The sequence below is a fragment of the Notolepis coatsorum genome, assembly GCF_963971535.1.
Source record: "Notolepis coatsorum genome assembly, chromosome: 2".
Lineage (NCBI taxonomy): Eukaryota > Metazoa > Chordata > Actinopteri > Aulopiformes > Paralepididae > Notolepis > Notolepis coatsorum.
In genome coordinates this window covers 93,373,880-93,400,053 of record NC_140166.1, presented here as the reverse complement: position 1 = coordinate 93,400,053, position 26,174 = coordinate 93,373,880, and the positions used below count along the sequence as shown (strand labels likewise).

The 26,174-nt window shown below is 45.8% G+C and overlaps 1 protein-coding gene across 1 annotated transcript in view; it reads left to right on the top strand.

The window, feature by feature from the left end:
* LOC311223466 (protein diaphanous homolog 3-like) overlaps window positions 1-26,174 on the top strand; it is a gene marked incomplete at its 3' end in the record, with an annotated part of 594,292 nt that overhangs the window by 302,682 nt on the left and 265,436 nt on the right. Inside the window, exons 13-14 of the mRNA XM_084308253.1 lie at window positions 14,962-15,080; window positions 15,173-15,237. Of these exons, the coding sequence (XP_084164379.1) occupies window positions 14,962-15,080; window positions 15,173-15,237 (184 nt within the window). The remainder of the gene's footprint in view (window positions 1-14,961; window positions 15,081-15,172; window positions 15,238-26,174) is intronic.

Here is a 26,174-nt window from a genome sequence, read left to right as displayed (position 1 = left end):
AGTGAGAAAGAGAGAGACAGAGAGAGGGGGAGAGATAGAGAGGGACACGGAGCACCCTACACACACTCCCGGCTGCGCACGCCGGGAAACACACACGCAGTCGGGAGCACTCGCATATCACTGTCAACCTGCTGCAAAATATCATTGCGCACGCTCCCAGGTGTGCGCCCGTATTCCGATCCATGCAATAATATTCACAAGGGTATATCTTGTCATTTGAGACAAGTTACCAATGCATTGTCCCATGGGATTATGCCCCCCTGCGGCGAAATTAATTAGTATCCCCCTCAATCTCTCTATGTCTCTCTCTATGTCTCTCTCTGTCTGCCAGTGCAGACTGTGGGTGACTGTCACTCAAAGCGCTTTGCGAGTATGGGCGGAGCCCAGCCCAAAACAGCTTGAAATCTTGAAGTGGAAAAATGCTGCTTTAGAGTACCGGTACTTGATTAGAAATACAAAACAATGCATTTTTTTGAAAAAAGACTTACAGATGTGTTCCATAGACTCACAGGAATTGTGTAACATTGCCCAAATAGTGAAAGGAATAACAAAACATGGGACCTTTAATGAATTTCGTAAGTATGATGAATGGTACTATGATGGAGGTCAGCTAGAAAGGCTTGGTCATTACGGTTTTACAATGTTCTTTTAATGATAGTGTGGGATTGTGTTTTCTTTAAATGTGTGTGTCTGATGCATGCTTTAGGACAATTGTCACTATTCCATGACCAGTCCCAGGTCAAATACACCACAGGCAATACTTCTATCACTTCTATTCTATAAAGAATGAAGTAAATGATGGTGGATTTAGAGCTGTTTTTCAAATTCAACCTAGTGGGCTTAGTGATCAACTGTGACAGGTTGAGGTTCCCACCTACTTCCTTAAGGTAATTTGAGTTAGTATTCATTCAGTGGAGATTGAAGTCACCCATCACAATCTTGGCACCAGAGCGCAGAGAAAGTACATCTGTCATTTTATCAATTGTGCCAATATCAGCAGATGGAGGTCTGTAAAAATAAAATATTTGTCAAAACATTTTGGAATACTAATATATTTTCATAACAGTAACATAGTGGAGCTGCTCTGTGGCCATCTGTGTCAGACTGTGGTTGTACTGGGCAGCTCCTAGTGGTCAACAGTGTCAGACTGTGGTTGTACTGGGCAGCTCCTAGTGGTCAACAGTGTCAGACTGTGGTTATACTTGGCAGCTCCCATGTGTGGATGTGAAACAGGATGTTGCTGAAAAAGAGCATTCATGCTCAGAGAACCTACCCATGTAAACAAAGGTATAATATGCCTATACTACTATCTACTATGTACTATACAGGGGCGACAGTGGCTCAGGAGGTAGAGCTGTCGTCTGGCAATCCGGAGGTTCCCGGTTCGATTCCCGGGCAGCGTGTCGATGTGTCCTTGAGCAAGACACTTAACCCCTAATTGCTCCCGATGAGCAGGTTGGCACCTTGCATGGTTGCCTCCGCCGTCGGTGTGTGAATGTGTGAGTGAATGTGTGAGTGAACAGGTAATATGTGAGGAACAAATTGTAAAGCGATTTGGATAAAAGCGCTATATAAAAAAGCAGCCATTTACCATTTACCATTACTATGTAACTATCCATATACTACTACCTACTATGCTAATGTGCCCAGGCACAGATGATAGGGTCTTGCAAGCTTCGTATTTATTTTTTACATTATATGAAATTAAAGGTTCAAAATAAGCCATCACTTGTACTGGCGGATACATTTAAATCTATCTTATTAACAAAGATGATAACACAATAGCCCGTTTTGAGCTACATAGCTTCAAAGGGGCTGTTGGCTGTTCTCTTAAGATGCATGCAGAACTACAAATACTCACTGGCCGTTGCCACCTAACCCCACCCACGGGCGTAACTATGGGGGGGGGAAACCGGGGACATGTCCCCGGCATGTTTTCAGAATGCAGTTAGTGTCCCCTGCACGATAATAAACGGTGACGCGACGTGATAGGAAAACGGCTGCTTGGCCATCTCTGAGCCATTGTCATGCAAAGTCAAGTAGCCAGGTGAGCACCCGGCGCTAAGTACCACAGCTGTCTTTGCATATCAACAACACACCAGTATTCAGGTATGCTCAAATAGGCTACATACTGTAACACCCCTCCTCAGTTTGGTGTGAAACTGTGATAAATAGCGCAATCTCTCTCTCTCTCTCTCTCTCTCTCTCTCTCTCTCTCTCTCTCTCTCTCTCTCTCTCTCTCTCTCTCTCTCTCTCTCTCATACACACAACGTAGTATGCACGTTCCGAGACTTGCGCTACATTATGACTTGTCATAAGTGAATTATATAGAAACAACTCACCAAAATTGACTTGCACAACTGATTTAAAAAAAAATCTACAAAAAGGGGGGGACCCCCCCCCCCCTTCACCCACCCTACCCCCGCGACCATACAACTATACGTAGCACCCCTCCGCCACTGACCACACCCCCAAATGTGTCACCCCCACCACTGACAACAGAGTTACGCCCTTGCCCCCACCTAACACCTTTTCCAGGTGAGAGGCATTTACTGGTTAGAGAAGGTCAAGTCAAGTCAAGTCAGTTTTATTTGTATAGCACATTTCTAGGCAGCGGCAGCTGACACCAAAGTGCTTCACAAGCAAGTTGATAAAAACAAATTAGTGTGAGGCAAGGTATAAGATTAAAAGAAAGAAGAAAAAAACATAGCAAAGTAATGAAAGCAACAAAAACAAAACAATATGGTGCAAGATATAGGATTAAAAACATAATAAAGCAATGAAAGTAATAAAAACTGGTAGGACACAGTAAAACAAAGAGGATAGAGGGGCCAGGGGTCTAGTGGTGGTTAAGTAGGGGGGAAGGCCAAGGAGAACAGGTAGGTTTTCAAGAGTGATTTAAAAGCCTGTACGGTCTGGGCAGTCCGTACGCTGAGGGGGAGGCTGTTCCACAGTCTAGGCGCTGCGGTGGAGAAAGCTCTGTCTCCCATAGTCTTGAGCCTGGTTCTGGGTACCACCAATAGCATCTGGTCAGCTGATCTGAGGGATCGGTGGGGGCTTTATGTGAGACTGATTCATCAGGGGACAAAGGAATTGATCAAGGGAGACACTTATCTAACCCGCCTCACTCACTCAGGCCATGGTTACACTTGTGTAAAACAGCAACGTTCTATTTTCGAATGATTACGTTTGCATGTCCAAGTTAAAAAGAAACGCAGTTTTGGCAGGAAAACGCAGTGTTCTAGCGGCAACGCTGAACAGGTGTTTTCGTTTTGGAAACTCGCCGACAGTGGTGCCATGTAATTTGCGCAATACGGAGCCGTTCTGCCCAATGCCCATGCCGTGCGCAGTAGAGACCTGCACGGTTATTCCAGTGTTTACAGCAGAGCTGTCCCAAGTAGCTGCGGCTACCAACGTGTTGTCAAGTTATTGTTATAAGGAACCCGTACTCCAAACTACAACAGTCTGCATTCCCTTAACAATTGTTTGTATTGAGCCGTATTGTATTGTACCCATTCTGCAATCTGTTAAATAAAGTTTACATCCATTTATTCTGCTAGCATTAACGTTACTACGCTGCTAGCCACAATGCTATACTGTTATAATGGCATATCCCTATAACGTTAGCACGTAAGCTAACAAAATCTGCGATATTTTTGTGAGACTAAACTCCGCTCTTGGTGGTCAATTGTGTTGATGTTAGTTTTGTTTCATCAACAAATCATCAACAAATGAGGCAGAACACACAGTGAATGTATCCGTTTTTGTTTATTGCACTTTATTTATTACTGAAAAATAAACGCTATGTAGCTAAATGGCTCATGTGAGGTATAAAGATGGTGGCTTTTCTGAGATTTTGAGCAGGATGTGGAGTGACTCGTTCAACCTTTCTGATGGGTTGAAAATGGTCTTCATGTTTGAACTACATCGCCACCTACTGCTTTGGCATTGTACTACATGTATATAGATCACTCAGTGGTCAGGAGACAAAACAATGTCTAACTTGCCTGCCATTACGTAGCGTTCTGAAAAACGAAACTGAAACTGAAAACGAAACTGGCCCTAGTGTAACCACAGCCTCACTCACTCACTCACTCACTCACTCACTCACTCACTCACTCACTCACTCACTCACTCACTCACTCACTCACTCACTCACTCACTCACTCACCCACCCTTTCTCTCTGTCCTTTCTCTTTCTCACCGTGAATGTAAGAGGATACTTACATTGTTGACGCTAGAACAATAGAAACAATTTGGGGGGAAACAAACCTTACTGTCATGCACTCTAATCTACTAACATACACTCAACACTGTACAGTAGCTCACAAGTCTGAACACGTTGATGAACATTGTTGCTCAGCTGTTTTCCACTGCATGGTACCTACTCGACTCGACTCTGCCTTTTTGGTTTTTCATTGCCGAAATTTGCGCATGGTACCGGGTACTTTTTTTAGTACCTGCCCTGTTGAGGTTCAAATCGGTTAGAAGCGATACCAAAAAGTGACATGCGGACCACTGATTGGTCAGAAGAGAGAATCATCACTACATCATCATTGCGCTACACGGTGCACGGTTTGCAGCAAGAACAAAGTGCAATAAACAAAAAAGATACATTCATAGTGTACTCTTCCTCATTTATTGATGAAACAAAACCAACAGCAACACAATTTACCACCAATAACAAAGAGTTTAGTCTCACAAAAAAAAGGGGGGGGGGGTACTACATGCAGTGGAAAACCAAAGAAGTACCACGTACCAAAAGCAAGTCGAGTCGAGTAGGTACCATGGAGTGGAAAATCGGGATAAGTCACCCCCGAGTGGAACATGGAAAGCCATGTTCTGCAAATGTTCCCCCACTGTTCCGAAATTAACTGTGAACCGTGACTTCAAAACAAACAATTTGTTCTAACTGTAAAATGTAAAAAATACTGTATGTCATAGAAAAATCACGGAGTTGATTAGCAAAATGTGTAATCTTTTCTGTGTATGTTGTCTGTTAGTGTACATGTTTTGCTGTGCTTGCCCCCTCTCATGTTTTCATCTCCCATTACCTGGAGGTCTCATGTCCAGACATAATGCAGTGTCAGGCTTCCCTTCTGACCTTATTCAGTCGGTGCAGAGCATCTCCAGGAATACATTTGCAAGTTTTCCTGAGGCAAACCTGTTCTCTTGATCTTTATTCACCCACAATATGTGGTCACACGCCCTCGCATTATGCCTTTGATCCAGAACACATGCCGTCTATGCCTCCTCCTCACTCCCTGCCTTACTATGTACACTGTTGATGTGTTTGCTAATATTATGGACATGCGTAGAGCGCATGCTTCTGATAAACCACATTTTCTAGGTTCCACTAGAAAGAAATGTCCTGGACTAATGGTATGAATTCTCGTCAATTAGTATTGAGCTTATTGCAATAACATTATACCTCATGCTTAACACAATGTCTGCCACGCAGTTTGAACATATTATACCTCTATCTGCCAGTGCTGTAAGCCTATGGAGTCGCTCACCTTCTTTGCAGGGCTATAACTTTTTAAACATTATAGCTATATCGACATTACTATGGTCCATTCAACATCGGGTATCTATCGTTCCGGATGTGGGAACGTTATATTTTTCCATTCATACATTGTCGTGTTAATACCGTCGTGAACATAAGTATGTTTTTAGAGTGTTCTGCAGTAATTCCTAGAACGTGAGTTATAGGCCCGACGCATATTATACATAATCGATTGGCGTTTTGTTCCTATACACGCTATATTAAGAAATTCAAATGCATATGATCGGTATACATTATGCTCCATCATGCGTGAAGGAAAGGGCGGGGGGGTCGTTTATGATTCCTTGATTGTCAGTAACGGCTTTCTTTAGTACGACATCATACGTTGATCAGATGGATTGCAATGAAATAAATGGACAATCAAGCTGGAATTTACGTTAGATTCCTCTTACCTGTGGCCGATGAGACTGGAGAAAAAATATTCCAATTATTTGATTTCCATCTACTAGATCCGTTTTGCACTCCGGTTGATAGTGGAGTGCAACTCACCCGAAATCCACCAGGCGGCGGTATTGATCCGTTGCAATATCCGACAGAGTCCAGAGTCTCCCGGAGCCTTGCTGGATGAATTATGAATGGCAATAGCGAATAAAGGAAATAACGATCATAAAAACGAGTATACTCGTTAATGGCGCAGAAACGGTTAATACTTATTGTCATCTTCCAAACAGTCACAGTTATAATTTATTTTGGTACATCCAGGATGTCTTGAGTGCTTGGGTCCATGTAGCACAACTAACAGCTAGCCACAGCTTCAGTGTGTTCGTCCATATGAACATTACGCGAAGTGGGCGACATGTTGGTGGCACAATTTGGAAATGTACAAACACAAACTATTGTTTTGATTTTGTAGATAACAGTAAGGTATCTGTATTAACTTACAATTAGATGTTCCTTTATTAATCCCCTTGGGTAAATCCAGGTGATGGGAGGTACATGCAGGGTCATATAAATTACAATAAAATAAAATAAAATTTTATATATTAAATATAATAGTATAGGTAATAGGGCTGGAACGGTTCACAAAATTCACGGTTCGGTTCGTATCACGGTTTTGGTGTCACGTTTTCTGTTCTGTTCGGTATACGTTGTTTTAATTTTTTTTAATGTAACACTCACCAAAAATACCATACATCAGCATAAGATATATAGCCAAAAAATAATCCAACTTTTCAGTTATTCTCAAGGACGTAGTCATGCAAAAACTGAAAGAATGAGGCAGTTTGACATCAGGCACATTATTTTGACAGTGACCGCTTAGAGCTAGGAGAGATTTTGGTACAGCAAGAGCGGAGGCATTGCTGATTTAAACATGCTTCTCATTTATTTGGTAAAAAAAAGGTTTACAGCGGTTTGCCTTAAATAATGTTTGGCACACAAAGACCGAACTGACTGACAAATGTTGCCTATATTTTTCAAAGTATTAACTTAGTGCAAACAAACAGAATTATTCTATTTTTGTGGCCACATTATAGACAAATGCCATCAACATAGTATTGTATTGATTGATTGATTTGAAAATGTTATTAACATATTGCAGAATGGGTACAATACAGTACAGCTCAATACACACAATTGTTAAGGTGATGCAGAGTATATGCATATGCTCAACCAGCACTAGACTTTCTTATCAAAAAGGAAAAGTCACTGTTATTTAAAATAAATAAATCATGTGTACTAAATATATATTTACTTTTTAATTACATGAAACATTATGAAGTATTCTCTTATGCCGCTTTTCACTGCATGGTACGTGGTACCTAATCGACTCGACTCGCTTTTGCTTTTTGAGAGTCTTGCTAGCCGTATTTGAAGTGACGTCACACCAGGAAGTAAATAGTCAACAGTAACACTGCGTTGGAAGGATAAGCCCTGATGATATAATATAAACTAACAGCCAATAAACGTGAAGTTATCTTTGAACCTCTGTTGTCAAGCCTCGTCAATATACTCCCCCTTCCCCACTAATGGAACTGGTGTCGTGGAGTCACTTCGCTGTGAGCGTTTCCACGGTTAGCTTGCGGCTAACGTTATAACCGAACAATACACACATGCCCCGAACCGTGGAGGTCGTACCGAACGGTGTACGGTTCGAATGCGAACCGTTCCACCCCTAATAGGTAACGTGAACTCCTCTCCAACATGTTGCTTTACTGCTTCCACTGTTGTTTGTTTTCCTGCTCACACACACCTCACAGGATTTCAGAGCGAGATTTGGGTTTATGCAAGATTTCCATTTCAGTGGCAAAAACACTTTTAGTGGACATACTTGGTAACCGAATACAAATAAGAGGGATTTATTTTCACCAGACGTTATGGCTGGTGAGATTTAAATATGTGACTTAAACTGATTTTCCCAGTAGAAAACGGTAATTACTGGACAAGGGAAACCCTGGGCCTGAGTGTATACCGCCACCTAGATGCTCTGATTGATGCTTTAAAGAGGTTACAGATCCCCATCACTCATTCCACTTAAGTGGCAGTAATATGGAAAGTTCACTGTGAATCTGAAATGAGGAAGAAGCAGTGGTGTCTTCTGGGTAGAAAACATGTAGAGTTTTCAGAATTTGCATCTGAGAGTGTGGTAGCAGTTGATACACTTTGGCTGTATTGATTGTGTAGATAGGAAGTACACACTCTAGCTTTAATCTCTTTGGCTTGGGTCCAATCTGTTCCCTAGCAACGCAGGGACAAGGCGAATAATCGGCTAATCTAGTCCACAGGTATAATGCTATTCTGTTAATTCATTAACCAGACTTATTGTTATTACCTGCATTGCTTTTACTCTGTGCATTGCTTTTATTCTGTCTATTTTATGCTCATTTTATGTCTATGTTACTGCTGTGAAGCACTTTGGGCTGCAATTATTGCATGGAAGGTGCTATACAAATAACAGAACAGTCGCTACTCGACTCAGAACATCAGCTCTGATCCAGTTCTATTTCATTCTGGCTCCGCTCAGCGTCAGTCTGCACGCACTTCCCTTCGTCACCTCAACTAGACCCTTAACTACTCTCTTCTTGGCTGCTCGCCTTCAAAACCAAACATGGGCCGCTGGAACTATTAATTGCAGTACCAGTCACATAATATAATTTCGCCAGGACTTGCTGGCTATGTATGGGAGTTAATTTAGTCTAAATTCTTAATTAGAAGTCTGAGAACACACTGTTTAAGCTTCCCTGTTTAGGGAGCTGGCTTTTCACCCATGGGTTGTTGTTCCATAATGAACAGAACAAATGGCCATTGTTTTCTCTTTAACCTGTGATTATAGTGTAGCACTCAGCCTTGGACATCATCCATAGTCACATCATTTCTTCCTTCAATGTCTCCCTTTGGGTATTGTGTGTATGACCTCACCTGCTCTGTGATCAATGTACTTAAAGCAGAACCATGATAAACTGCAGGATAATTTTCCCAGCCGATGCTTATACATTTCCCAGTGTATTCAGCCAGGTTCAATAGCATTGCAGGTCTCCAGTTCTATTAAGATTAGGGTTTAAATAGTTTCTGAAACACCTCGTTCACTCACTCACTCACTCACTCACTCACTCACTCACTCACTCACTCACTCACTCACTCACTCACTCACTCACTCACTCACTCAGGGTGGGTGATATAGCCTTCAAATAATATCACAATATTTCAGTGTAATTTGCGGTAATGATATTCATGACTATATGATCATTGAACTCCAAAAAACAAGTATTCTTGTTTTTCAAAGCCAGCCATTGGCTGGCAACAATGATAATACATTTTTTTTTCAAATACATTTTTGTGATTTATTATTCTAAACAGTCCGCTAGACCTTCTTGTGTGAGCTCTGTGTGAATTGGAATTGAAATGACTATCAAATCCTGATAGGTGGCAGTATCGCCTACCTTTTGAACTGGGCTATTGGGAAGGGGGTTGCTCACTCACTGCTGGCTACCACTAGCCTATGGACTGTATGCAATGGCGTGCAAACTATTGGAGATTATTATGAAGAGGACAAAACGATCACGCTTATGGATGATAAGGTGCGTTTTCACCAGACTACATTGGACTCAGCACTTCTGGTAAATCATAAAAATACTAGAGTCAAACCGGCCGAGCATGTAACATCTGTTCACCGCTCCGCGGTAGTCGCCGACACTAGAGTTGAGAGCACTCCAGACTAGGGCTAACGTTCGGCAATGGCGATCGCCTAGACGAGCGAACTATTGGAGATTATTATTATTAAGAGAACAAACTGTGACGATCCATCCATAGCATAAGGTGGACCTGCTGACAAAGGTAACGTCTATTTTACCGAACCCCATCATAAAACATGCCTTTGTAATGATCCCAGAAAACGATTCCCCTAGAAAACGATTCCCCTCCCCCCGCGCCCATAGTTAGAGAATCATTCTATTATGGTCCTGTTACCTTTGACCTGGGAATAATATAGGTGGCAGGGGAGCAACCCGCATGCAATGCGCATATGCGCACAAAACACGTCATATCTCACATTTCAGGAAACGGAACTGGATTATTTATGAAACGGGGCAATTTTTTGCATGGGATAGCGCAGGAACGAAGGTATGTAGAACTAAACGTTTTTTCCCCCTGTTGGAGTATACATATTTCCTTTCATACTATTGTCTCCATAGCTATAATATAGAATATACGATGGCTCTGCAAACATCGTGACAATGGTCAAAAAACGCTGGCGCCAGGTAGTACAGATGGAAAAACAGTGGCAGTCAAAGAGTTAATGTATCGCGTAATTTCAACATGGAAATAAGGAATATCAAAATAAAAGCACACGTTGAACTTGATCATGCATATTTATTTGAAAATGAAAATACAGCACTGTTATCAATGAAATTAATGGATATTATCAACAAAAGCAACGGAATTGTTTCTGTATACACATTTATAAAACAAGGCATATTTAGCCCAAATATGTTGCAAAAAAAGGAACATTCTGTGCTTTTCAAGAATAAAAAAAAAACTAGACTTAATGGGAAGGGTGTGCTTGTACATTTGAACAGTTCCATGATACTTGGCTGCGTTGTGCTGATAAAGAGGCGGAGATCCGCTTCTACTCTGAGGGGAGATCTGTATTTATTAATGTCAGTGCCGAAAATCCGGCCTCAAAGAGGTATGTTGATGCGAAGGGGACAAGCTTTCTCGGTGCAGCATTACACAACACTGGGTACTCGTTCCCGACTGATATCCAGAACCCTGCGAGGGGCCTGTCCAGTGAACTTTACTTTCTCGTCACACAAAATATCAATTTGCCCCTCCTGTTCAGACAGTGGGAGGCCTGTTGTGTCATGCGTAATGAACGGATTTGGTTGTCCAAATTGTCCATGCTGTCTCTTTCAGATTTTTTTTCTCCGAAATTCTTCAATGAGCCATTCTATGTGGCTACAGATGATGGGCTTCAAATAATTCTTTGCAACAGTTCAAGGTGAGATATGGACGTCTCGGGTGGTTTGGACATGTGAGAAGATCGGAGGAGGGGTGGAGGAGATGATTGTGGATGGCCGAGAGGGAGATCGAAGCAGACATGGATGGGATGTGTGGAAAATGATATGAGGGATCTGGAGATACATGAAGACATGGCACAAAACCGTGCCCAGTGGTGTGGAGTCATCGCCCCGTCCAACCTCACTGTAGTGGGGAAAAGGTCGTAAAACGAAGATGATGATGACGATGATGATGAGTCTGTTCCTCCAAAAAGCCATCAAGCAGACTAAATACCCCCAAATATCCTCTGATTATCCTGGAGTGCCAGAAACGGAGTTCCTTAATCCAGCTCTCCATTTTAGCTGTGAGTCCAAACAGGTCTGTGTCCCGACCTTGTAGTCCCAGATTCAACGCAATGAGGCGGTCAAATATCTTGGCTAGATGTGCCATGCTGTGCCAGCCATTCATTATCGGCACATTTCTCTCCCAATGGGTTGTTTTTGTCTCCAAGGGAAATTGCATGTATAATCTCCGCGATTATACATGCGCAGGATGTAGTGTGATGTGTATTGGAATACTGTGTGGCCTCCGTTGATGAAAGGGGCAATACGTGGCAAATACAAACAGCTGCCAGCTGTAGGCTGTTATGCACGCTAGGGTCTGCAAATGACACGTCATCACGCCACTATATCGCATACTTTTTATTATCAGTGTTATTGTGAATGATATTAGTTAGCACAGCCCTGTTCACTCACTCACCCACTCACTCACCTACCCACCTTACACATGTTGCACACACTAAACATAATGACTACATACAGCCTTTGCAATCCTCAAGCCTTTGAAATAACGTTACATGTCTTGAATTTAATCTTTTGGTATTAAAACTTTATTTTGAAAATGTGAACAATTTGAATACATTAAAAACCTTTTTTATATATAAAAGCAACAACTAAATTAAATAGTTAAAACAAATAAACAATATTAACTTAACATGTCTGAAAAGGAGTAGGAAGAAGTATAAACATATTTAATCCTACCCTTCTCTACTACTGACCTTCTTTGCTCTGTTGCATCTGTGTTCTTTCTTTTCTTGCATACATACTTTCTACAGAGCTAATTCTTGTTTTATTGGTGTTCCGGGTCGCTGTGTATTTGTTTTCCACTGTTGCAGAAAATACCCTGTGTTCTGTGGGTGAATAAACTATATGGAACATGACAAAACTAATCTGGGAAACTTAGCTTAGGTTAAACAAATTAAGTTAGGTTTATGTTAAAGTATAAGTACTTTCATAAATTCCCTTGGGTAAACTCATCCTCTGCATTTGACCCATTGACCAACTCCAGTTGTAATGACATTACCTTGGTCAAGGGAAATGACATGATATACCTAGCATGCATGTCTGTTTATGGTGTGAGGGAAACCTGAGTGCCTGGAGGAAACCCACACAAACACGGGGATAACATGCAAACTCCACACAAAAAGACCCCCTGCTGGGGTTTGAACCCAGGACCTTCTAACTGTGAGGCAACAGTGCTAACTACTGCGTCTGTATCCATCTACCCCTTCTGAAGCCAGAAAGGAAGTCTTGGTCCAGAGTATCTATTCACCCCTCATCCGACACCAGAGAGGAAGTATGTGAGTGGTGTTCTCAGAGAGAGACACATCAGGATATTGGATAGCCTAGCGTCTTGGATCAAGTAGACACTGGTACTCATTGATTTTGTCTGAACATAGTCAATTGTGTTGTACCACTCTGACCTACGTACATGGTCTTGTTAAACACGTGTCTGGATCAAGGCTTTTTTTCACCACTGGTGCAAACAATAGTGCTGCATGATTAGACAGACTCATACAGGTGGTGGTAGGTGGACCTTAATGCCACCTCCTGATTCATTGTTGAGCTGCTATGAAGCTGGTCCATGTCAGCATTGAGAGTGACATGGGAAATCCCGAGGGAAATTTGGCACTACAAATCGCTCACAGTAAACGGTAGACATTTGGATAGACAAAAAAAAAGTCACAAATAAGAATAACATATGGTCCGGGATATACATTTCCTATGTCACATTCTAATATAAAATATACAGTAAAAATATACAGAAATATACAGTAAGTGTCAATTTGTTAAAGTAAAAGTCCAGGAAGGTAGTACTGTCACCCTGTGCTCAGTGATGCAGTGAGGCACATTGATGCATTATAAAGTCTGATGGCTGTCTGAATGAAGGACTTCCTGAGCCGTTCAGTGCTACATCTAGGGAGTCTTAAAGTCTAGCACTGAACGTGCTCCTTCTGTCAGCCAAGTCTGTATAGTGGGTGGGAGCGGTTGACCCTGATGGCGTGGAGCTTAGCAAGGCTCCTCCTCCGCCACCACCGCTAGAGAGTCCAGCTCCACCCCTACCACGTTACTGCCCTTTCTGACCATCTTATCCAGCCTGTTTGCATCCCCCGCTCTCAGTCCGCTGCCCCAGCAGGTCACAGCGTACAAGAAGGCGCCCGCACCACCTACTCATAGAACATCCTCAACATCCTTGTACAGACGTTGAAGGATCTCAGCCTTCTGAGGAAGTAGAGTCGGCTCTGGCCCTTCTTGTAGAGTGCCTCTGCGTGTTTTGCTTTGTTATCGATGTGGACTCCGAGGTATTTGTACACCTCCACCATGTCCACATCAACTCCCCTGATGGAAACAGGGGTCACAGGTGCACTCCTCCTCCTCCCCAGATCCACAACCAGTTACCTGGTCTTAGTCACATTTAGCTGCAGGTGGTTTTTATCGCACCATGTGATGAAGTCCACCACCAGTGCCCGGTATTCTTCCTCATCACCGTCCTTAATAAATCCCACTATCACAGATTCATCAAAAAACCTCTGAAGGTGGCAGGACTCTGACCGATAGTGGAAGTCGTTGGTGTAGAGTAGACGGTGAAGAGGAAGGGAGAGAGAGGACTGTCCCCTGCGGGGCCCCGGTGTTGCTGTCCGACACACATCTCTGTAGGCGCACATACTGTGGTCTGCCTGTCAGATAGTCAACAACCCAGGACACCAGGGCACCTCTACCAGCATTACCTACAACTTCTCACCCAGCAGCCCAGGCTGTATGGTATCAAAAGCACTGGATAAGTAAAAAACATGACTCTCACAGTGCTCGCCGGCTTATCTAGGTGAGTGTAGGCTCAGTTCAGCAGGTAGATGACAGCATCCTCTACCCCCAGTCGGGGCTGGTAGGAGAACTGGAGTGGGTCTAGGTGGGGTTTAATCGCCGGGCGGAGTTGCTCCAGGACTAACCTCCTGTCCAACCAGCTGAATTGGTGACTGATTGCTTGTATGACTTCTTCTCTAATGCAAAAGTTGTTCAGTAATGTCTGCAGATGAGTTAAAAAAAATTCCAGAGATACAGACATTTACATTTTCACATGAATCAACCATAGAGTCCTACTCCTTTTATGGAATCTTCACGAGTTCTCATCAGTATCAGTGATTTGGCTTGCAGTGCACCCTTTTGCATGTTCTGATTGGTGTTGGCTATTCCAACTCTGCTGCGAGTTGACAACTCAACACATTTTATAGTGTGTGTGTGTGTACAGTATATAGTATATGTAAGTGGCGACTGCTCTTTCTCTTTATACTCCTCTCTCTACAGCCAGTGAATACAGTCTGGCATCTTCAATACTTCACTGATTATATGACTTGTAGGAGTTTGCAACACAGTGCTTTCATGAACCTAGTGATTTGTTGTCTGTGTCATGCTTTTGACATGGGATCTCCACGCACTGCTATACTATCGACAACAGGTTAATCAGTCCATTTTTGTACTGTATTTCTGACAAATCTCTCCTGGTCAAAGTAAAATTCTGAAGTGATCACCAGTTGCAGTGATGACATGCACACAAACATTGTTGTCATCTTTCTGTATAACATGGAATTACCTCTGTCTGTCTGTATGTATGTGTGTCTCTCTCAGGCCTCAGTACTTTAAGGTTATAGAGGAGTGTGTGTCCCAGATTGTTCTCCACCGTAGTGGTACTGATCCAGACTTCAGTTACCGTAAACGTCTCGACGTGGACTTCAGCCACCTCATAGGCAAGTCCCTTCTTACATCTTCTATGTTCTATAGTCTATATTCTATATTCTGCATATGTGTAACCATGCTTGTCTTTGCATTGTGTGTTTAGAGGTGTGCGTGGACAAGGCTCGGGTTGATGAATATGAACAAAGAGCATCAGAATTGGCACAGAAGGCAAGTATTACATACATACGTGTTCATACATACATATATAAATACATACTGTATATCACAGGGATCATACAATATGATATGTACTGCACTGTTAAACAGGTCCATGGTATGATGTACATGAGTTATAATACTACATTGTTGTGCAGTGATGTATATCATGGTCTTTGTTTTGTTTGTTCTTGTGTACTTTGTGGTTTTGTCTTGTTTTTCTTCCTATCCTCTTGTTACTTGTGTGGCTTTCTTTACATACAGTCTATATATATCTCAAACTGTGGTAAATTGTAACTCACATTTACCCACAGGAACATATGGAGTTGCTAGACTATACTAGTGGTAATGGACATAGTTCCTAGAGACTATTGATTTGTTTCTAAGGGTTCTTTTTTAATTGTGGGTGAAAGTAATTAAGGCTGTGTGGACACTTGATTGTGTTGGATAAGAGTCTCGACACCTTGATTGGATTCAGAGTGCCATAGCAACGCAAGTCAAATATATTGAGCTTAACACATTGGTTGCCAATAACGAGAAATCGTTATTTCTTTTATTAGCAATATCCATAAATGTGTCATCCGTCCAGCCTGACATTATCATTGGGAATGGCTCTGAGCTCGAAAAGGGCAAATACCGCCCCCTATCGTCTCCCGGATGGTAATGCACATCATTGGATTGGATTGAGTGAACAAGTGCATCAGAGAAAAACTCTGCCCCAGGGTTTCCCCACCTCTGGCAAGCAGTGTCGTGTTACCAGAGTCATTGGCAAGGCTGGAAGCAGTGGTGCAGTCGTAATATGGGAACTGGTAACACGTACGCGGGTACGTGCATGCGCACAGAACTGATTTATACACACACGCACGCACACGCACACGCACACGCACACACACACAAGCGCATATACGCAAGTGCAATCTTTCTATCATACAAGCTCTTCTTGCTCTCTATTTGTGTGAATGTGCGCGTGGAAAGCTGGCGCGCAGCACAGACGCTTGATTCAATATCATAAGCAGGTAGACCCCATCACGAATTCCGAGCCACATTAGTATTCACCTCCACTGCCTGTGTCACACAGAATGAAGGGGGAGATGCATTCAGATAGCCAACACCCAGACACTTAGTCTACCTGCACTTTTTGTTATGTAAAACGGTGGCCGGGTACTTAGTCACAACGAATGGATACAGCGCATTTTTGTGTGCGCGTACACGCGAGTACACATCCGTGCGCGATCGCGCGTACTTCTGCCTCAGTGATCTGGTAACACGGCGTGTAACCGGGTGTGACCACGACTGCACCACTGGCTGGAAGCAGCTTGTATCATGCGTTTCGGACTATAACGTTGGCTCAATAAACGCGATCAATATTTGGAATGGCGATCAGGAATTGGATTCATCTTTTTGCAGAACATCTGATCTGAGGTAAGGACTCTATGTTACCAGTTTTGGGTTAATCAGAGTTGTTTTTCACAGATTGCACAACGTGTGTGTGTGTGTGGCGTTAGGCGCTGAGCGTGGCACGAATAAATTATTTTTCAGCCCGCTTTTGTATTGTGCGTAAGAACACAAATAATCTCGATAATCTAGGGTTTATTTGAAAACGATTCATAAATCAGCGGGAAAATGACAACGTGTTTTGTGTATTCCAGTAAATGGCTATTTTCGCAGAATTTCTCTGAAATTACTAGAACTCTCCGAAACTATACTCGTATCCAAAACGCTATAAAATGGAAATGTGCTGTTGAGAAAACTATCCGTTTCGTACATGTTTTTTTTTTTTTTTTATCTACTTTTTCTCCCCATTTTTCTATTTTTCTCCCTTTTCCCCAATTTTGTATTGTCCAATTCTACCCTCCCCTGTCTCGAATGTTGTTAGGCCATGCCTCCCACAAGCCGGCTGCAATGTGGACGAAGCCTTGCATCACGTGTCCCCTCCGGTACTCGAGGAGGCAGCCGTCGCATCTTTTCACCTGCACAGCGCGATCTCTCAGCGGCGAGGGTCTGCGTGGGAGGGACATGCCGGATGATGCCGCCCCCGTCGCTTCCTGATTCTACTGCGCAGGCGCACCAACCGACCTGTAGGAGTCGCTGTCCACAACGTCCGATCCCCACCCACCAGCTTCCCACCCCCTAATACTGCCAATTGTATTAGTATGAACGACCAGCCAAGCTGGTAGCAATGCGGAGAGCTGGGCTCGAACCCAGCATCTCCTGCGTTGGTGGCAAGCGCCTTGCCCACTGCACCACCTAGCCGCCTCCGTTTCGTACATGTTGACTGCAAGCAAGTCATTGATAAGTGACAGGTGTATTAGACACATAGCCATAATTTAAGATATATTTTATGCGTTCGCAAATGTGCTCGTCCTCCCATTGATTAACGTGGTGGCATCCAAGCGATAAATCGTCATATCCGGCTGGCAACCAATGTGTTAATGTTTTAAGCAATTCAATTTATCTATGCATATTGAAAACTGAGTTAAAAAATTTTTAACACACACCCACACACGCATACGCACGCACGCACACACACACACACACACACACACACACACACACACACACACACACACACACACACACACACACACACACACACACACGGGCTGTCCCCGACTAAGGATTTGGATGGTCGACTATGATTGGCCAAAATTTTCCGTTAGTCGACTATTGGTAAAAAATTAAATAAAAATGTATAATATATATATATTTTTTCTTTTTAATCATTCCATTTGGGCTGTGGGGGGTGCTTAATGTCTGAAGGAGTCGACTGAAGGCTTCTTGTCCTCTGCAAAAGCATGCAATTGGTCCACTGATGGATACATCTTGATATTTGTCTAGTCTAGTGTGTTCATTAGATGGGTGAAATCCTCTTTCAGTGCCTCTGTGTCTGTTTTTGTAGGCAGTTAGCCTCTGGTATGCGCGCCATTAGCGTTAGCCACGCTTCTAGGCCACACACACACACACACACACACACACACACACACACACACACACACACACACACACACACACACACTATTACGTTACCATTGACTAAAGGAGTGCTCGTCGTCTTGTCAATGTAACATAATTAGGAAACGGCAGCCAGGGCGGCTACGTGGCGTAGTGGGCAAGGCGCTCGCCACGAAATCTGGAGACGCTGGGCTCGCCTGTTCGAGCCCAGCGCTCCACATTTGCTTTCAGTTTAGCTGGTCGTCCGTACTAATACACATTGACCGTATTAGGGGGTGGGAAACTGATGGGTGGGTGTAGCTGAGGGGTACAATTCCCTGACTGTATTGTTAGATATGATATTTAATACCACTACCTCATGTACTTTAACTTCTGGCCACCCAGTACAAGATATAAGTATGATGAACACTTTCCCACCTGATGAAACGAACCAACACAAATGGACCAAATCGAATATTTAATACAGCAAATGGTGTACACAATATTCACTTAATTACATTTATGATTTGAAATGTTAAGTATGCACTTTTATGGCAAATGAGTATTCGTAGGTAAATCAACATTGAATGTCCAATCTCTGGTTGCGCAGGGAGTAAGTATACAACCTGGAATATTTAGGAAACGATAGCAATAGTACTTAAATAATTATAGCTGGATACACTAAGGGGGGGGGGGGGGGTCCCGCTGGTTGTAAGACAGTAGGAGGGGGGGGGTTAGAGAAGTCGCTGGCGGTATCCCATCTGGCCGACGGTGTCTTGGGAGAATCCAAAGTCTTAGACCCAGTGCCCACAGAACTTCGGGCCGCAGACGAACACAGCTGGACCCTCTGTGGAACGGTATCTGCCGGTCCACAACGGAGAGACGTGGTGCGACCTCACGTGTAGAGCGCCGCCTTACCCGTAGTCCTCTCCGGGGGGTAATTCCAACACTCGACAGTGTTGGCCTTTATCCATGGAATAATCAAAGCACATAAAGCATAATCCAAGAGCCGTGGAAGGCTCGCCGTCGTCGGGTAGAGTAATCCAATATACAGGTCCAGTCGCTCTTGACCCGGAGCTCCTCGGATGCAATCACCACTAGGGGTCTGACCAGCCTGGATAAGCGTCCAGATAACGTCAGGAACGATGGGGGTACTGATAACTGTAGAACTCGAACCGAACGATGCACCATACATAAATAGACTATTATTAGCTTAATAGAATACGTCCAACTCGACGGTATGGTGCCAAACTATGACCATTCAACTATTAATCTACACGATATCTCAATGCCTATTCTGGGCCAAGTAGGCCCTACTACACCGCACGTGCTTCGTGGGGAGGCTTTTGCGTCTGTCACTCTGTTGGAGGGTAAAGAACTGGACTAAAAGAAAGTTCTACTTTACGAGCGTCATATATATATGCGCTATGAACAAATAGTACCACACGTATTTCGCCCGGCATATTACTGCGCGGAACCGGGGGCTGCCTCGACATGTTAGGCGGCACGATTGAACTTGAACCTAGGGGTATGGCAACCTGGCGCCAGGTTCTAGTCCAATGGTAGAATGAAACTATTATGGGCTGTTTAGTAGAAACGGGGATATTCAATGCATATTGTACAAGGAATATACAGGGGATATCAAACGATATACAAATACAATTAAATATATATATATAAATAAATATACATATTCGGTTTAATCTGATCCTTCACAACAGCCGCACCCTAATTAGTCCCACCTAATTAGCTAAGCAGAGACAGATTAACCGCACTGTCTTCCACTCAAGGTCCGCTGTAAGGTCAGTCAACTCACAAAGTCATAGGGTCATGGTCATCATCGATAGTATCTGGGAGTCGGGGCAGTTCTATGAGCCTCGCCACGGGCCGTGTGTAGGTGCGCCCTTGGACGAGTACTTCAGCTGCTCGGACCTTGCCATCGGCACCGGTGATCACTTTGCTTACGCGGCCAGCCGGCCACATAGCTCTGGGGAGTGACTGGTCAACTATCATGACGACTGTGCCTTCTGTCAAATTGTCTCTCTCTTTTACCCACTTCTGGCGGGTCTGTAGAGACGGTAGGTAGTGAAGTAGGAAGCTGCTCCAAAACTTGTCAGCTAGTACTTGGCTGTACCTCCACATTCTTCGGCCGTTCGCTTCTTCAGGCCTGTACATTGTCTGGGGTAGCGCGGGGTCCAGCCGCCCCATTAGGAGTGTGTTGGGGGTGACTGGGTCGACATCTGCTACATCACTGGAGACGTAACCGAGGGGTTTGGAGTTCAATACTCCCTCGATCTCCGTGAGGACTGTCATTAGGACTTCCTCTGCCACAGTCTGGGCTCCGAGTACGGCATACAGGGCTGTCTTTATAGAGCGTACTTCTCGTTCCCAGGTTCCACCGAAGTGGGGTGCGTTCGGGGGATTAAACTGGAAGTCAACCTGGGCTGGAGCGAGGTGGGTCTTAAGTTCTGGGCCCATAGCTTGGAAGCTCTCTCTCAGCTCTCTTTCTCCGCCTTTGAAGTTGGTCCCGTGATCAGACAACAATGTAGACGGTTGTCCTTTCCGTGATATGAATCTCCGGAAGGCCATAAGGAATGAGTCTGTGCTCATGGTCGGAAGGAGCTCGATATGTATCGCTCTGGTGGTCATGCATTTGAATACAATACCCCACCGCTTCTCGGTGCCTCTTCCTCCTTTTATATATAACGGGCCAAAACAGTCCATGCCTGTGGAGTGGAATGGCTTGTCGCCGATTCGGAGGCGACAGGGGGGTAGGTCAGCCATCCGTGGTATGCTGGGCTGCGCGCGCCACTTACGGCAGTCTAGACAGGTTCGCTGGAAGCGTCGTACTGCTTCTCTCCCTTGTAATATCCAATAACGACGTCTGATCTCCGCGAAGACTCTCTCTGCTCCGGCGTGGTGCACATCCTCGTCGTATTTCTTTATGATCAGCTCTGTGACCTTGTGTCGGCTGTTCAAGACGATCGGGTGCTTAATGTCATCTGGTAGATCGGGGGCTCTCCGCAGGCGACCACCCACTCTGATGAGATTATGTGCGTCACTCTCTGGTGCCAGGTGAATCAGTCTGCTGTCTGATGGGACGGGGTTTCCTCCCTGTAGACAGTCTAGCTCATCGGGGAACGAGTCTCTCTGGGCTCGTTGTAGTAGAAGAAGTTCTGCTTCTTCGTAGTCAGCTGCTGACATGTCAGTGGTGGACTGAATCTCTGGGTGGTGCCGCAGGAATGTCCTTTGTTGCGCACTCTCTAGGGTAATGCAGTCATCTATGTTCGGGTCTGTGGAGGCGACAGTGCTCAGTCCACAGAACATAGGCTTCTTGTTCTCAGCCTCCTCTCTACTTGCTTCCCTCGGGGTGGGCGTAGGCCAATCTCCTTCCGGGAGCTGGAGGAATGCTGGTCCGTCACTGTAGATGTTGTGACGGGTTAGGTCATCCAGGGACATTCCCCGGGTGATGACGTCAGCTGGGTTGTGTTTGGTATCCACATATCTCCAGCTTGCTTCTTCTGTTAGTTCCTGAATCTCGGTGACTCTGACTCCCACGAAGACTTTGTATCTGCATGAATCAGACTTAATCCATGTGAGTACTGTCGTGGAATCTGACCACAAGATTGTTCTATGCACCGGAATGGTGAGTTCACGTTGGATTAACGTGGCTAGATGCGCTCCTGCGAGGGCTGCGCAGAGCTCTAGACGTGGGATAGATTGTTGCTTACGTGGGGCTATCCTTGAGCGGGCCAGTATGAAAGCAGTGTGTATCTCTCCTCCCATCTCTTGGGCACGCAAATAAGCAACCGATCCGTAGGCTACTTCGGAGGCATCGCTGAAGACGTGTAGCTCAATCTCGCATGTCTCTGGCCTCACCGTGGATGGGAAGTAGCTGCAGCGTATATTAACACCTGGGAGTGAGCGGAGTTCCGTCTCCCACTCTCTCCATGTTGAGGCAAGGTGTGCGGGTATTGGGTCGTCCCAGCCCTGGTCCTTGTCCCATAGTGCTCGTACAATCATCTTTGCCCTGGTGGTGTAAGGTAGAATACATCCCAGCGGGTCATATTGTCTGGAGAGTGTTCTGTACACACTCCGTCTGGTGGTCGGTATCGCCGCCGACCTTCCTTGCTCTGGAGCCAAGGGTTTGTGTCTATAGTGGAGCGAGTCTGTTTTGAAGCGCCAGACTAATCCTAGTGTCATTTCTTGGGCTTCTCCTGGGATTGTCGCCATCCAGGTCTCGCTGCTGGCAGCCTTGTCTGCGGAGGAGAGGCTGCGCAATACGTGCGGGTCACTGCTGGCCCACTGCCTGAGATCAAAGCCTCCTTTGATTAGGGAGGCGCGTAACTTGATTAGGAGAGCCTCGGCTTCTTCTTGAGTCGAGACGCTTTGTAGACAGTTGTCTACGTAGAAACTGTTCTTCACACTGTGTTGGACCTCTTCACCTGCTGCTGGGTCCTCTGTGACGTGTTTCTGTAGTGCAAATGTAGCACAGCACGTGCTGCATGTGGTTCCGAAGGGGAGTACTTCCCACTGGTAGATGGATGGGTTCTCATCTCCGATCTTCTCTCTCCATAGGAACCGTAGCAGAGGCTTGTCCTCCTCTACTAGTCTCACTTGCAAGAACATCCCTTTGATATCCCCGCTTATAGCCACCTTGTCCTGGCGGAAGCGCAGTAGCACGCCTAGTAGGGAGGGGCCGAGTGTGGGGCCGGGCAAAAGCTCTTTATTCAGATTTTGGGATCCGATCTGGTAGCTGCAGTTAAACACAATGCGATCCTTGCCATTGTGATGGACCTTGTGATGCGGCACGTACCATGATTCGGTCGTCTGATCGGCCTCTTTAATGTCAATCTTTGTTACGTGTCCCGCTGTGATTAGCTTCTCAATCTCAGCTCGGTACACACTCTGTTGAACGGGGTCTTTGGCTAGGCGCCGCTCTGTGTTCAGTAGATAGCGCTCCGTGGCGTCTTTCTTTGCGTGAAAGGGGGGCATTCCCTCTCTCCTCAGGAGTGGAGTTGCGTATCTCATCACTCCGCCGACTGTGACTCTCTTTGTCCCCTGCTCGAGTAGGTGGATGGCGTAAATGTCTTCTTTAGAGCGAATGTCTTTCTTTTCGTTCTTAAAGGGCATTGTCTCTAGGGTCCATAGCCTCTCGACATGCTGCAGGAGAGTGGTGTCTTCTTCTGTCGTTCGGGAGTGGAAGCAGCTAGTGGCTGCGGTTCGGTTGAGAGATTTAGCGAGGGGGCCTTGTAATGTCCATCCTAAGCGGGTCTCGACGGCTGCAGGACAGCCTCGGGGACCGGTGTGGACCCGGTCAATCGGGACTATGAGTTCTGCATGGTCGGAGCCTATCAACAGGGTCGGGGTAGCGCCGTTTATGAGCGGGATAGGTAATTGGCGCAGGTGCACATATTTATCCATCAACTTGGTGACAGGGTAGGTGTACTGCGAGAGTCCTATTTCTTGGCTGGAGAAAGCATTTGTGATCTTGTACTGTCGCTCTGGCTGCCCGTTGGCTGCGATAGTGAAGGAGACATTCTCGCCCTTTATCGTCTTCAAATCTCTTCTTATTGTCCGAATCGTCATTTCGTTCTTGCTCCCCCGCAGTCCCAGTTGAGTCGCAGCGGAGGCGAGCAGAAGGGTCTTCTCTGACCCGTCATCAAGGACGGCGTAAGTGTCCATGACTTTATCCTGGTAGCTCAATGTCACACGGACTACCTTTAAGAGCACTTGAGCTCCATTGCTGCTGGCGGGGTCAATGTACATGACACTTGCCTTGGTGCCGCTCCGTGGTGCAGGTGTAGGCCGTCTTCCGTTACTATCGTGTAGTATATCTAGATGGGCTCCATCGCACCGGCTGCACCTTTTCTTTAGGCGGCATTCGGCTGCCATGTGGGGCCGCGCACATCGATAACAGCGCCGGTTGGACTTTATCCATTGGCTCACTTCTTCTGCATTCATCTTTGTGAATGTGTCACATTGTGACAGCCAGTGTTCTTTCTCACAGTAGGGACACGCTATCTTCCACTTCTCCTTCCTCGAGGGGGTGCTGTGACTCTTACTGATCGGTACTGACTCTGATTGGTGCATGACAGTCACCGATCTTCTTCCATCATTTATTCTCCTGGGTCCCTCTCTGGAGCTTGGCGTGCTCCGCCCGAAGGTGTCCAGTCGTAAGCTGCTGACCTCTCTCGCCAGGAAGTCGGCCAGATCAAGGAGGGATGGCTCGGGGCCGTCGGGATCTCGGTAGTCCCTCTGCCGCCGAAAGCGCTCCTGTCTTGCGGGTGGCAGCTTCTCCAAAATCCTCTCAACGTTAGAGTTGGCGTACAGCTCATGCCTGCCCTTCTCCCGTTGAGCTCCCAGCATCCCCACCAGGGACTGCACTTTGATTGACAGGTCATCTAGTGAGCGATTGTCTGTGGCTGGGGGTAGGCGGTCAATATGCCTTATCTCCTGGATTACGTAATCCCATATACGTCCATATCTTTGATCCAGCGCTGCAAGGGCCGCTGTGTATGGGGTCGAGGAGGTAGCATAGGCTAGCGCTATATTGTGTGCTCGCTGTACTTTCAGGTGCTTCAATAATATTGCATACTTGTGGCGTTCATCAATGACATCCGCCAGCATTGTCTCTAAGCACATCCGGAGCTCCGTGTACTGTGCTCGACTCTCATAGACGAAGTCTGGGATTGATGGCGTGGCGTTGTATGACGCCGTGGATGGCGAATACATCGGCGAGCGTTGGGGGAGAGACCTCCTGGGCGAGTCCCCTCTTGCGCCTCGCTGTGGGCCGGTACTGGCAGGGTACCATGGCCCGCTGGTCCAGGTACTGTTCCTCGGGGCTGGTCGTGCGTCGTGCTCACCCGTAAATAGAGTCGGGGGTCTGTAGCGCAGCGCCGCGGGGGTATAGCCTGGACTGTATGGGACCTCCTGGTCCGATGGAGTACTGTGCTGTCGTCGGGCTTGGTTCTCCTCTTCTCCCTCTTCTTCTTCTATCAAATCTTCCAGATCTTGTAATCGTTTATTTAGCTTCTCCGCAGTGTAGGCCGCTCCTTCCTTGTAGCTGGGTCTCGCTTGGACCGGTATGGGAAGGGGGTCTGCGGGGGGTCTAGACTCGGTCTGTTGGTCAAGTTCAGGGTCGCTTGCTCGTTGCGGTGACGCTGCTCTTGACTGCTGTCTCGACGAGTTCCTTGAGCCCCTGGCGGAGGGAGAGGGAGTTGTCCTTTTGATCAGCTGCTCTATTAGTTGCGCTTGTAGTCTGTCGCGCTCTGCGTCTCTTTGGGCACCGGCAGCGGTGCGCTGGGCGTCGGCGCGGTCTCTTGCCATATTCTCTTCCATCTGGAAGCGTCTCATCTCCAGACTTGTGCGCTGTTCTTCGCTCCGTTGCTGTGCTTGGAGGTGTTTGCGCTCGCTGGTCGCCTGGGCTTGGAGACGTTCGCGCTCGCTAAGCGTCTGTGCTTGGAGCCGATCGCGTTCGGTAGAGGCTGTCAGGCTGACGAGGAACGCCTGTTGTAGTATCCTCTCCGCTTCGCTGGGGGAAGGCGGTAGTGGAGGTGAGCCGCTCTTGCGTGAACCGCTCCTGGGGGTACTCGTTGGGGAGTCCTGGAGCTCTAGTTCCTCAGCGCTCTCCTCTTCTTCTTCCGTGCAGAGTTCTCTCTCTGTAGGGTTGTCTTCCTCCCGGGGCGTGTCGGGGACTACTTCTTTAGTAGTGGCGGGGGGTAAAGGCATGTCAATTCCCTCCTGGTCTCCACCGTGGGCTTGGTCAGTTACATTAGGACCTACTAGGGCCTCTGTGGTCGGGGAAACCTGGTCGTTAAGGTCAGACATAATTTTACTTTCTACTTTTACTACGTTTACCGTTTGTCGAAGGCTAGGTAGTTGACTGACAGTGTAAGCCTCTAAGTACTGAGGTGTCTGTCGTCTGCGCCGCGGGCGTTCTAGGTTAGGAGGATCGTTTCGTGGAGTGTTCATCATAGGCCATTTCGATATTAATAACACTATATTAATATTACACT